Source organism: Symphalangus syndactylus, chromosome 14 (assembly GCF_028878055.3).
Source record: "Symphalangus syndactylus isolate Jambi chromosome 14, NHGRI_mSymSyn1-v2.1_pri, whole genome shotgun sequence".
In the NCBI taxonomy this organism is placed as follows: Eukaryota; Metazoa; Chordata; class Mammalia; order Primates; family Hylobatidae; genus Symphalangus; species Symphalangus syndactylus.
In genome coordinates, this window is record NC_072436.2 from 8,905,371 (window position 1) to 8,917,405 (window position 12,035).

General features: G+C 55.0%; 1 protein-coding gene across 2 annotated transcripts in view; it reads left to right on the forward strand.

The window, feature by feature from the left end:
• SEPTIN9 (septin 9) overlaps positions 1-12,035 on the forward strand; it is a 220,745-nt gene that overhangs the window by 18,135 nt on the left and 190,575 nt on the right. Inside the window, exon 2 of one of the 2 annotated variants that reach the window (XM_055242144.2) lies at positions 7,704-7,760. The exons of the other annotated variant lie outside the window; for it this stretch is intronic. Within the exon in view, the coding sequence (XP_055098119.1) occupies positions 7,704-7,760 (57 nt within the window). The remainder of the gene's footprint in view (positions 1-7,703; positions 7,761-12,035) is intronic. 2 annotated transcript variants of the gene reach the window in all.

A 12,035-nucleotide genomic window follows, 5' to 3' on the forward strand; every position in this document is an offset into this window, starting at 1 on the left:
TCCTCTGTCAATCCATCACTCCATTATCACTCCATTATCTCCCCCGACAATGAATTCAGTTTGAATTTCAGATAAACAAGGATTAATTTTTAGTATAAGCATATCCCACATCACATTTGGGATATACTTATGCCTAAAAATGATTCATTGTTTGCTGGCCTTAGTAGCTCATGTCTACAATCCCAGTGCTTCGGGAGGCTACGGTTGGAGGATTGCTTGAGTCTAGGAGTTCAAGGTTACAGGTAAGCCATGGTCATGCCACTGAGCTCCAGCTTGGGTGACACAGCAAGATCCCTATCTCTTAAAAAAAATTGTTGATTGTTTATCTGAAATCCAGGTTTAACTGAGCATCCTGTATTTTATATGAGAACCCTATATGGGTGAGACCCAGAGTCTTAATGCCCACTGGTAAGCCTTTGCAGGGAGGCTTTGTGGGTCCTTGGCTGGCACTGATGCCCTTTGATGAGCAGGGCCATCTGGAGAGGTGGACGCCTGCTGCCCATGCAGGCAGAGCAAGGCCCTGGGCGGGAATGAGCTGATCTCACCTTCCCCAACCTGGGAGCCAGATGCTATTGGCAGCTTGCCGTCAAGAGAGGGGCTGGTCACCAAGAGAGGGGCCATCTCCACTAGCCGCCTTTGGCTTTTGGCCCTCCCCCTAACCCTCCTCCTACCCCAAACAAGCCAAGGGCACCGCACCAGAACCAGTGTGCTGCCTTTGGTTGGCATTTTATAACTGGGTAGACTCTTCCCTTCTCACAGGAGCTGGTGGGTGCCCCTTCCACTTCACAGGGAGGATGGCTGGGACCCCTGACTTTGACACAGGGTGCTGTTCCTTTTTTTTTTGAGACAGTCTTGCTCTTTTCACCCAGGTTGGAGTGCAGTGGCATGATCTTGGCTCACTGCAGCCTCCACCTCCTGGGTTCTAGCGATTCTTCTTCCTCAGCCTCCTGAGTAGCTGAGATTACAGGAGTGCGCCACCACTGAGAACAATGCCTTCTACAGTGTTTATTCTCCTGTAGGAGCAAGTTCCCAAGGCAAGGGGGTTGCTCCCCTCATGGATGAATAAACTGACTTTAATCCACAGTCCCAGGTGTCAGCCTTGAGGGTGGGGAAAGGTTGTTCTGTGTCCTGGCGGGGTGGGGGCAAGGCCAGGAGGGCCTGGTGCCCAGTGTACCTCTTCAGGGCACAACTCCAGGTAGCAGAGGCCAAGCACAGAGGGGAGGAGAAGAGGGAGGTGGCCATTATCTCCTTATCTCAGCTTCCTTTGGAGATAAGCTTGAGTATTTTAGGTGTCCGCTAAGTCTGGAGATAAGTCTGGAATTTAAACCTTTGACTTTGATCCAGCCCTTCACAGCTCCTGTGAGCAAACTGAGCCTCAGAAAAAGGGAGTGAAGCCTGTGCATCCTGGACGCCCCCACCCCCGGCTCAAAGCACCCCCACCCCAGGCTCAAAGCACCCCCACCCCAGGCTCAAAGTGCCCCCACCCCCGGCTCAAAGCGCCCCCACCCCCGGCTCAAAGCACCCCCACCCTAGGCTCAAAGCGCCCCCAACCCCAGGCTCAAAGCACCCCCACCCCAGGCTCAAAGCACCCCCACCCCAGGCTCAAAGCACCCCTACCCCAGGCTCAAAGCACCCCTACCCCAGGCTCAAACCGCCCCCATCCCGGCCCAAACCGCCCCAACCCCCGGCTCAAAACACCCCCACCCCAGGCTCAAAGCGCCCCCACCCCTGGCTCAAAACCGCCCCCACCCCAGGCTCAAAGTGGGAAGGAGCCACGGGAAACAAAGGGGGAGGCACGGATGACCCGGATGAGGGTCTCCATGACCCACCTTTCCCCAGGGGCTATCTCAAGAGCTTTTTAAACTTTTATTATTTTTGAATAGAGATGGGGTCTCCTGTGTTGGTCAGGCTGATCTCCAACTCCTAGCCTCAAGCCATCCTCCCACCTCAGCCTCCCAAAGTGGTGAGGTTACAGGCGTGAGCCACTGCACCTGGCCTCTCTCAGGAGTTTCAAGAAAAAAAATGGGAATAGATTTGTTTTTTTTTTTTTGTTTGTTTTTGTTTTCTGTTTTGTTTTGAGACCGAGTTTTGCTCTGTCACCCAGGCTGGGGTGCAATGGCACGATCTCGGCTCACTGCAACCTCCGCCTCCTGGGCTCAAGTGCTTCTCCTGCCTCAGCTTCCTGAGTAGCTGGGATTACAAACATGAAGACTAATTTTGTATTTTCATTAGAAACTGGGTTTCACCATGTTGGTCAGGCTGGTCTCGAACTCCCGACCTCAGATGATTTGCCTGCCTTGGCCTCTCAAAGTGCTGGGATTACAGGGGTGAGCCACCGTGCCCGGCCAGGAATAGATTCTTTTCTGTAGATGACTTCTGTCATTATTGAAAATGGATGTTTATGCACAATTGAATTTTTATAATGCCTCATCCTAAAAAGCTCCTTTTTGAGAAAATGTGACTTTTGATAGAGGAGAGACTGTCCAAGCCCCATTTGTTGTCAGCACAGGGCAGAGCAGGGGTGTGGCAGTGTCACCCTCCTCTGAGACAGCCCCATCCCTGCTCTGCCCAGGGATTCAGAAGTCTGGTCTATTCGAGCCCCCAGAGGGGTTTGGAGTGGCTGTCTTACATCACAGGTGGGGTCTGTAAGGATCTGAAATGACCTTTTTGAGAAGGCCGGTTTGGTGGGTGCATTTCAATCATTAAAGTAACAACAATGATACATCGAATAGGGTCTGCTCAGATTCTGAGTGCCTGTTTAAACATTTCCACCTCGTGACTTACCAGATTCTAGCATAAAAACCCAGGTAAAAGAAAAAATAGCTGAGCTTGGTGGTTCGTGCCTGTAATCCCAGAGTGAGGCCAAGGCAGGAGGATTGCTTGAGACCAGGAGTTTGAGACCAGCCGGGACCACCTGAGACCCCACCTCTGAAAATAAACAAATAAAAGACCTTCGTGCTCTGTGTCTTTCTTATATCTAGGTTCCCCAAATTATTTGCATTGGGGAAAGTCCATTAAGAGAAGCCCCTGGCCAGGTGTGGTGGCTTACGTCTGTAATCCCAGCACTTTGGGAGGCCAAGGTGGGAGGATCACAAGGTCAGGAGTTCGAGGCCAGCCTGGCCAATATGGTGAAACCCCATCTCTACTAAAAATACAAAAATTAGCCGGGCGTGGTGGTGCATGCTTGTAATCCCAGCTACTCAGCAGGCTAAGGCAGGAGAATCACTCGAACGTGGGAGGCAGAGGTTGCAGGGAGCCAAGTTGGTGCCATTGCACTCCAGCCTGGGTGACAGAACAAGACTCCATCCCTAAATAAATAAATAAATAAATAAAGGGAGAGAAGCCTCTAGATTCCTAGATACGTGGGTCAGTGTTTACCCCTGCAAAGCTGCTGTGCCCAAAGGGGGCTGTATTTGGTGGAACTGGGGCAAAAGAGCAGGGAGGGCACCGGGCAGTTGACCTGGTCTCCACTACTGGAAAGGGGCTGTGCTGTCGCTGCCCTGAGCTGGCTCCACAAGGAAGACGCTGCACAGGGCGCCCTAAGTTTGCTCTTCCTGTCTAGGCTTACCCTTTGCTCTCCAGGACCAGGGAGCCCCACTTGTCTCCCGTCTTTGGCACCTGCTCCTGCTCTGTGGCTTGTGAGTGCTGCATTTCTTTCTGCTTGGAACGCCGGCCCGTGGTGGGTCCCCGGACTCCTGCCTTCTGCTGTCTTTTGCCATATCTCATCAAAGTGTGTTTTATTTATTTATTATTATTATTTTTTGAGACAGTCTCGCTCTGTTGCCCTGGCTGGAGTGCAATGGTGTGATGTCGGCTCACTGCAACCTCCGTCTCCTGGGTCCATGCGATTCTCCCGCATCAGCCTCCTGAGTAGCTGGGATTACAGGTGCGTGCCACCATGCCTGACTAATTTTTGTATTTTTAGTAGAGATGGGGTTTCCCTATGTTGGCCAGGCTGGTCTCGAACTCCTGACGTCAGGTCATCGGCCCACGTCAGCCTCCCAAATTGCTGGGATTACAGGCGTGAGTCACCATGCCTGGCCAACTATTATAATATTGATATAATAATAATATCACAGCCAGGTACGGTGGCTCACACCTGCAATTCCAACACTTTGGGAGGCTGAGGCAGGAGATCACTTGAGGTCAGTTCGAGACCAGCCTGGCCAACGTGGTGAAACCCGGTCTCTACTGAATATACAAAAATTAGCTGGAGCGTGGTGGCGGGTGCCTGTAATCTCAGCTATTTGGGAGGCTGAGGCAGGAGACTACCTTGAACCTGGGAGGCGGAGGTTGTGGTGAACTGAGATCGTGCCACTGCGGTCCAACCTGGGTGACAGAGCAAGACTCCATCTCAAAAGTATTAGTAATAATAATAATAATATCACTTATTGAGTTTTAATTTTATGCCAGGCACTGTGCTAGTACTTACACTGTGTGACCTCATTTACTCGGAATAACCTATGAGTAAGCACCATCTCTGTCCCCAAGGAGGCTGAGACTCAGGAAACGGAAGTCATCTCCCAGGGCCCACAGCAAGGGCCTGGTGAGGTCTGCGTTCAAACTCTGATCATCTGACTCCAGGCTTTCCTGCCTCCTTTCCCTCCCAAAACTCAAATACTTTCATCTGGGATGACTCCAGACAGCTAGATTTCAATTGTCTTCTCTCCTTCTGAGTATGTTTTATTTTAAAATCACATAAAGATAACCCAGTTCTCAACCGGAGCCACGGAATCGTTAGATGTCTTGCTGGACTCAGACACAGGCCTGAATAATTAGGTCCAAGGAGCTGAACTGGAGCTGCTCGTGGCCAGAGGTCCCTTCCTGGGAACAGCGGTGGCAGCTGCGCTGAGCCTGGCAATTTGTTCAAGAGCAGGGGACACTCAGGCTGCGCTCGCCCCCTTCTTATGAACGAGGTTTGCTTTGCGTCTTCTCTGTGCCAAGGGCTGCCAGGCACCAGACGCCCGTTTTGGGAAATCAGAAAAATAAACTGTAAATAAAACAAAAACTCCACCCAAGAAATCTGAGACAGATGCTGTTTTCCCCACCGTTTCTCCACCCCCATGCTGGGTTTGGAGAGAGTGGGCCAGCCTGTTTCCTAGGGACGAGACCCTGGGGTGTTTAACCTGGATGGAACCTCTTCTATTTTACTTTTGCCCGGTGCCAGGGCTCAGAAGGCAGGGGTGGTGTCCATCTGGCCCAGGGAGGAGGACAGGGCAGCCTTTGTCGCCAGCATCCCCTGCAGAGATGTCTCAGCCAGAAGTGACTCCATCCTCAGGAACGTGTGTCCCGTTCTCTGCTGGGAGGCCCCTCATTACCCCCCCGTTGTTTCCATAGTGGGGTGTGCTAGATTTATGGGCAGAGCTCTGGTTCACTCTCAGCCCCGGACAGCAGAATGTCCCAGTAGTGCACTGATGGTGTGCGCGTGGGGATGTGTGGAAGAGGGGATAGTGACCCCGTGTGCGTTATATGCAGTGCAGCTTCCAGTCAGGTGTGTGAAGGGGGTGCCCATGGCCATCGTGGAAGTGAGCTCAGCTGAGGCTGGAGGGTCCAGGCTCACTGTGTGCCTCTCATTAGCCTTGGGAGCAAGGTTCATCCTCCTCCCCGCTCCCCTCCCCTCCTGGTCCCTGGCAGCCCACCGGAGCTGCACTCTGGGCCGTCTCTCCTGGTCTTAAGGGGGCTGTCATTTCTGGGAGGCAGATGCTGGCCCCTCTATCCCCGCTTCCTGGAGATCTGCGCCGAGGTCTGCCTTTCTGTCTGGAGGGACTGGCCGGGAACCCCTGGGTTTTCCTGGCGGGGTTTTTGTTGCTTAGCAGTGAGGGGGATGCCGGGTGAGGTCACGGACATGGCTGGGGCAGGCTGGGGGTGCTGGAGGTGAATTCCGCAAGTGGTGCGACCTTGGGCAGTTTGCCCAGCCCTGGGCCTCGCTTCCTGCTCTGTGAAATGGGGTGGGAGCACCTGCCTGCTGGGGTTGTGGGTTGGGTGAATCAGAGCTAAGGTACAGCTCACAGCCTGCCATCAGACCCTCGCAAGCAGAAGTGGGTGTCCCTGCTCAGCGTCCTCCGGCCCCTCCTTAAAGGCTCAGCTTTGTCTTCATCACCTCCATGAAGCCTCCCTGGTTACTCCAGGAGTCAGGACCCATACCCTCTTTGGAGCCTTGTGCCACACGCATTTCTCACGGCGTTGCTTTCCCTGGAGGATGGGTTCAACTAAAATTGGGGCCCATCTCGGGGTTCCCCCCAGCACCAGAGAGGCTCAGGCTTAGTAGAGACGGGTACCCTGTTGATACCAGTTCCACAGAGGACACACTGTGCTCATTCTGCTGCCAGTAGCTGAGTCTCTGGTGTCCTGTAGTTATGGAACACGGGTACAGGGCTGGGCAGCTGGACACGAAGGCCAGGTGTGCAGGTCACTCTGCCTCAGCTCTGAACCTTTGGAAACAAGCTGGCTGCACCCATTTTCATCTGGTCACAGTTTAGGAGTGGGGTTGTGGAATGGATGGATGGATGGATGATGGGTGGATGGGTTGATGGATGGGTGGATTAGGTGGATGGGTGAATGGATAGGTGGATTGGTGGGTGGGTGGGTGAAGGGCTGGATAGGTGGGTTGGGTGGATGGGTGGATGGATGTGTGGAGGGGTGGTGGGGTGGATGGGGGGGTCCATGGGTGAATGGATGGATGGATGGGTGAATGGGGTAAATGGGTGGGTGAATGCTGCAAGAGCCTCTCTGGAGGGTTCCAGGGAGGAACTGGCATCTTTGACCAGCAGCCAGCATGGTGATCAGATGCAGGGAGGTGTCTGGGTCTACCTGATCCCTTGTCTCACTGTTGGTGGGGCTGGGCTGGTTATGTGTCCCTGAAGCTCTCTGAAGGGTGGCTGTATGGCATTGCCCAGGGGACATCCCCAGAGCGCCGTGCTCTGCAGCAATGGGGCGGCCGCCTGTGCTCCCAGGGCCACTCCTCCCGGCAGCCTTTCGGGTTTGCTTGGCTTAGCACCTCGGCAAATCTCCTCGAGTTAGGACTTGTCTGCCACGAGCCTCTCCAACGAGCAGCCCCAGGCCAAGGCCTGTGTGTGGGCAGAGGGAGCACGTGCCGCGGGAGGCTGCATTAATCCGAGGTTCTGTTTTTGTTCCCTCCTGGGGCAAAAGGTAAAAATAGCCTGTCCCACTCCATCCCCAAATCCAGCCTGGCTGCACCCAGCCCTGGGAGTGAAGGAGGCTGGGTCAGGACTGCCTGTGAGTTGTAGACCCTGTTGCAGGGAAACCCTGGTTCATAAGATGGATGGACATGGAGGAAGGAGGAGACTCCGTCCAGCAGAGACACGCTTGGGTGCAGCCCAGTTTGGAGTCTGAAGGACGTGGGCTCACCTGTGTGCAACTCTCATTCACTGTGTGGCCACAGGGAAGTGACACTCTGGAGACTCAGATTCCTTATCTGCAAAACAGGGGCAGTAGGGCTTGGGGGAGGAGGTGTGTGAAGGTTTGGCCCAGAGCCCCCCCAGCAGCCAGACAGCAGTGACTATCATCCCTCCAGGGTCCAGGGTTACCTGGGGGAGTAGGGCCCCTGCCCCCAGATGGGCCCCGTTTCTGGCTCTGGAACTTACACAGGAGCAAAGGTGAGGACACTCCTGGTGTTAACCGTCTACCCGGAGGGAGAACGCCAGTGGCCTTGTGTGACCTTTGCCCTTTGTCTCTGTCTTTAGGAGGCACGCGGACCTCCAGTGGCAGGCTCCGGAGGCTTGGTGACTCCAGTGGCCCAGGTAGGTGGTTCGCTCCGCCCTGGCCCCAGCTCATGGGCGTGTTTGTGCTGTGGGCCCCTTCGTTCTTCTGGTCTGGGACCTGCCTCCCCACCTGGCCTCCCTGGATGAGTGGGGCCACTTGCCTGTTTCCCAGGGAGATGCCGTCTTTGACTGCTGTTGACTCAGGTGGCTTCCAGGCCTGTCGACGCTGCCCTGCTGGAGATGATCCTTGTCAGGGCAGGGGCGGCCACCCCCAGGCTTAGGGAGCAGGCCTGTGTGTGCGGGACAGAGGAGAGAATGGGAGATGGATAGGGCTGGATGGTTTGGTTTGAGGTGCTGAGGGGACAGGCGTGCCATGGACAGGTGGCTTTGACCGTGGGCTTCTCGGTGCTGGTTCAGTATCCTTGGGCTCCCTGCAACCTTGCAGGATGGAAGACGCCCCAGGATAGAGCAGATACGTCCAGTGTTATCTAGGAGGAAATAAGTGGGCCTCTGGCAGTGGTCACTGTGCTATTCTTTCTGCTTTTTCCATGTGTTTGGAAATTTTCCACACTAACCAGTAGAGAGGGGAAACAGATGCACCCATCAGAGCTCTGGGGCTGGCCGTCCAGGACACGAGTTACAGCTCATAGGCTTGGAGGGACTCTACCAACCGCCGGGTGCAGCCTGGGCAGGGGAGTGGGACAGAGAGGTCAGGGCTCTGCCTCCAGCCCTTGCCCCCTAGGGCTGAGTCTGCACGTCGTCTTCTCCCCACTGGGTGTCCCCGATCTCCCCTGCTTGACCCCAGTGTGGCCATGATAGTGCCTCTGTTTCTGGGAGGCTATGTTGTTCTTGGCTGTCACTTCCAGCGGCCAGGCTGGGACAGGTGCCCATCTAGTGGCTTTTCTATTTGGAGAGGATGATGGGTCACAGCAATGAATGGACTTACCTCCCCTAGGAGACGAGGAGCTCTGAGAAGAGCAGAGATGGCGTGGTCACATGTGCATATGTGCTGGGGGCCAACTGGGTGCCAGGCCCCTGGCTGCCATCATGGTGGCAGACAGGCAGGGACTGTGCCTTCATGAATTAGCCATTCTAGAGGAGACAAAGTTACCAAAGGACACAGACCCTGAGTCAAATCCACACAAATAGAGCGCCTGTGGCCCAGGGCTGCCTTCAGAACGAGGTGAGACAGCCATCCTGCCAGGACAGGGCGCCTACGGGGGCAAGAGCATGTGCCCATCTGGAGCCCCCACCTCCATGCTCTAGACCGGCTCCGTCTAATAGAACCTTCTGTGATGGCGGGTCTGTTCTATACATCCGCACTCCGTCATCCTGTGTGGTAGCCGCTTAGCCACCTGGGTCTATTGCACACTCGAAGTATAAATGTTTACGTTTATTTTATTCACTCATTCACTTGCATAGAATTATTTATTTTAAATGGATTTCCACTTATATCTGCGTGTGGCTAGTGGCTATGAAACTGAACAGTTCCAGACCACGCTGGCTACCTGAGACCTCAGAATTCTAGACCCAAAGCCTGCTTCTGATCCTGAGCTTACTTCTGTGGGGACAGCACAGACCCCTCCTAAGTCTGCCCTCCAGAGGTGGATGCAGTGCCCGTGGACTGTGCACCCCCAGGCCTGGAGGGTGGAGAGGGTGGCTTTTTACAGGGAGTGGGAGTGGAGGGGATGCCGTGTCCACGTGAGTGCATGTGAGGCCCTTTGCAGTACAGGATGGGACTGTATGTGGGAAGAGGGGGGTGATGCTCTGGCTGGAGGCCCCTGGGCAGCTGCATGATTCAGCGCTGTGGTTGAGAGGGGCTCCGCCCATCGCAGTCACGTTGGGCACTAACCACTGGACAGCCCAGCCGCTGCTGTGTTTCTGGGGAGCTTTTCTCCGGCTCCGCATCTGATCTGCCTCTCCGTCTCCCTCCCTCTCATTGGCCAGCTTCTGGTGGAATGGGTGGGGAGGGTCCCCCAGTGCTTGTGAGGGTTGCATCTTGGGAGCCTGGCACCCTGGGCTGCGTGGACACAGCCTCCCCCGGCGGTTGCTTCCTTCTGCTCAGACTGGCTCGTTCTGTGCCGTCAGCACTTGGCAGCCACGATCACAGCTCAGCTTGGAAGCCTAAGGCATAATTTGCTGAAGCCCAAAGCTGCAAGCTGGTGATCTGGGTTTGTGTGGGACTGCCTGCTGACACACGGGGTCCTCCCTCTGTGGGCCTCTGTGGGCTCCGGCCCGAGACACCCTTTCTTCATCTTCTTGGCTTCTGTCTTTCTCCCTGCCTCCCTGCTGCTAAGACCCTGGTCCAGGCAGGAGTTCATTCCTAGACGCCCCAGCATCCCCGGCCTCCCCACTTGACACTCCCCAGATGACTGTCTGCCATCCCATCCTCCCAGCCCAACTTCTCTGTAGATCCACATCTGGCCAATCTCCTATGTCTGGGACTCTCGCCCTCCCGAGAAGGACGAAGGCTCTTCTCGAGGCTGCATTTGGGACTGGGCCAGGGATGACGCTTCTGGCAAGAGCTTAAATGACACCACGATCAACCCTTTGGTCAGCTCACACACTTTCTCTCTCTTTTTTTTAAAACAAACAAACAAACAAAAAAACGGAATTGTTAGAGCTACAAAAAAAAATGTAAAGAATACGGTAACAAAACACCTGTGTACTCACCATCCCGCTTAAGAAGTGAGATATTGCAGGTGTAGCCACAGCCCTGGGTGACCCTCTCCATCCCAGCCCCGCTCCTGCTGCGGTGCCCACCCCTCTGGATTGGGATCTGGCTCCGGGCAGGCATGTCTGTGCTGGGCGGTGGTGTGTCTGAGGAGCCTAGGTCTCCTTTTTTTTTTTTTTTTTTTTTTGAGATAGAGTCTCGCTCTGTCGCCCAGGCTGGAGTGCAGTGGCGCCATCTCGGCTCACTGCAACCTCCGCCTCCCGGGTTCAAGTGATTCTTCTGCCTCAGCCTCCCCAGTAGCCGGGATTACAGGCACCCGCTACCATGTCCGGCTAAATTTTTTGCGTTTTTAGTAGACGCAGTGTTTCACCATGTTGGTTAGGCTGGTCTCGAACTCCTGACCTCAGGCGACCCGCCTGTCTCGGCGTCCCAAAGTGCTGGGATTATAGGTGTGAGCCACCGCATCCGTCCTGGTCTCCTCTTGAATACGGTCATCAGCATCGTGTGTCTGAACAGCCTAGGTCTGTCTCCTCTTTAATGCCACCGTCAGCATTGTGTCCTTGGTGCCTCACTGGAGTCAGTGGCTGCCCTGCTTGTGCCCACAGCGTGACGGCGTGGAGACTTATCCGTGCAGATCCACGTAGCCTTGGTTCATTTATTTTGGCAGCTAGTGAGTGTTCCTCTGTGTGAGGAGGCAGAGTTTGCCTGTCCCGTGGCCCACTGGTGACATCGCCAAAGGTCTTCTCTGTTACTAGCACTGCCGGGAACGTGTGTTTCCCCAGGTGGATTGGCTGGGCGGTGGAGACGCGCTTCTCAGCCCTTCTAGGTGTTACCACTGCGCCTTTCCGAGTGGCCGTCTGGTAGGCTCTCCCATATTCGCCCATTTTCTGTGCCTCAGGCAGCCGCCTCCCTGACTGAGCGTCCAGCTGACTTTTGCCCTGATTCCCACGGTGCACGGAGCATTTCATCTCAGTGGTGCCTGAGCTTACTACCTCCCTCTGGCCTTCAGACCCTGGCTGGGATCCTTGCAGCCAATGCCTCTGACTGACATCCCGTGTCGCTGGGTCCTGCTCTTCCATCTTGCAATACCTCTGGGGTGTGTGGCCTCTTCCCCAGTGCCCCCATCATCCCTTCTGTCCTAGGTTGAACTGTGTCCCCCACAAACTCCTGTCCACCAAAAACCTCAGAATGTGACCTGGGAGTTGGAAATGGAGTCTTTGCAGATGTAAGTAGTTAAGGATCTTGAGATGAGGTCATTCTGGATTAGGGTGGGCCCTAAATCCAACAACTGGTGTCCTTAAAAGAAGCAGAGAGGCCACAGACACACTGGGAAGAGCCACGCGAAGGCAGCAGCAGATGGTGGAGTGATGTGGCCCCAGGCCAGGGAGCACCTGGGAAGAAGTAAGGAAGTACCCCCCACCCCACCCCAGAGCCTTCCTAGGGAGTGTGGCCTTGCTGACACCTTGATTTTGGACCTCTGGCCTCCAGCATGGGAGAGAACCTGCTTCCATTTTTTTCAAGCCCCACAGCTGTGGTCCGTTATGGCAGCCACAGGACACTGATGCACCTCCCTACCTAGCTGCTGTGGATGGACGACCCCCGCCCACAGGAAGTCTCCCTCAAGCACTGCAGGCGTCTCT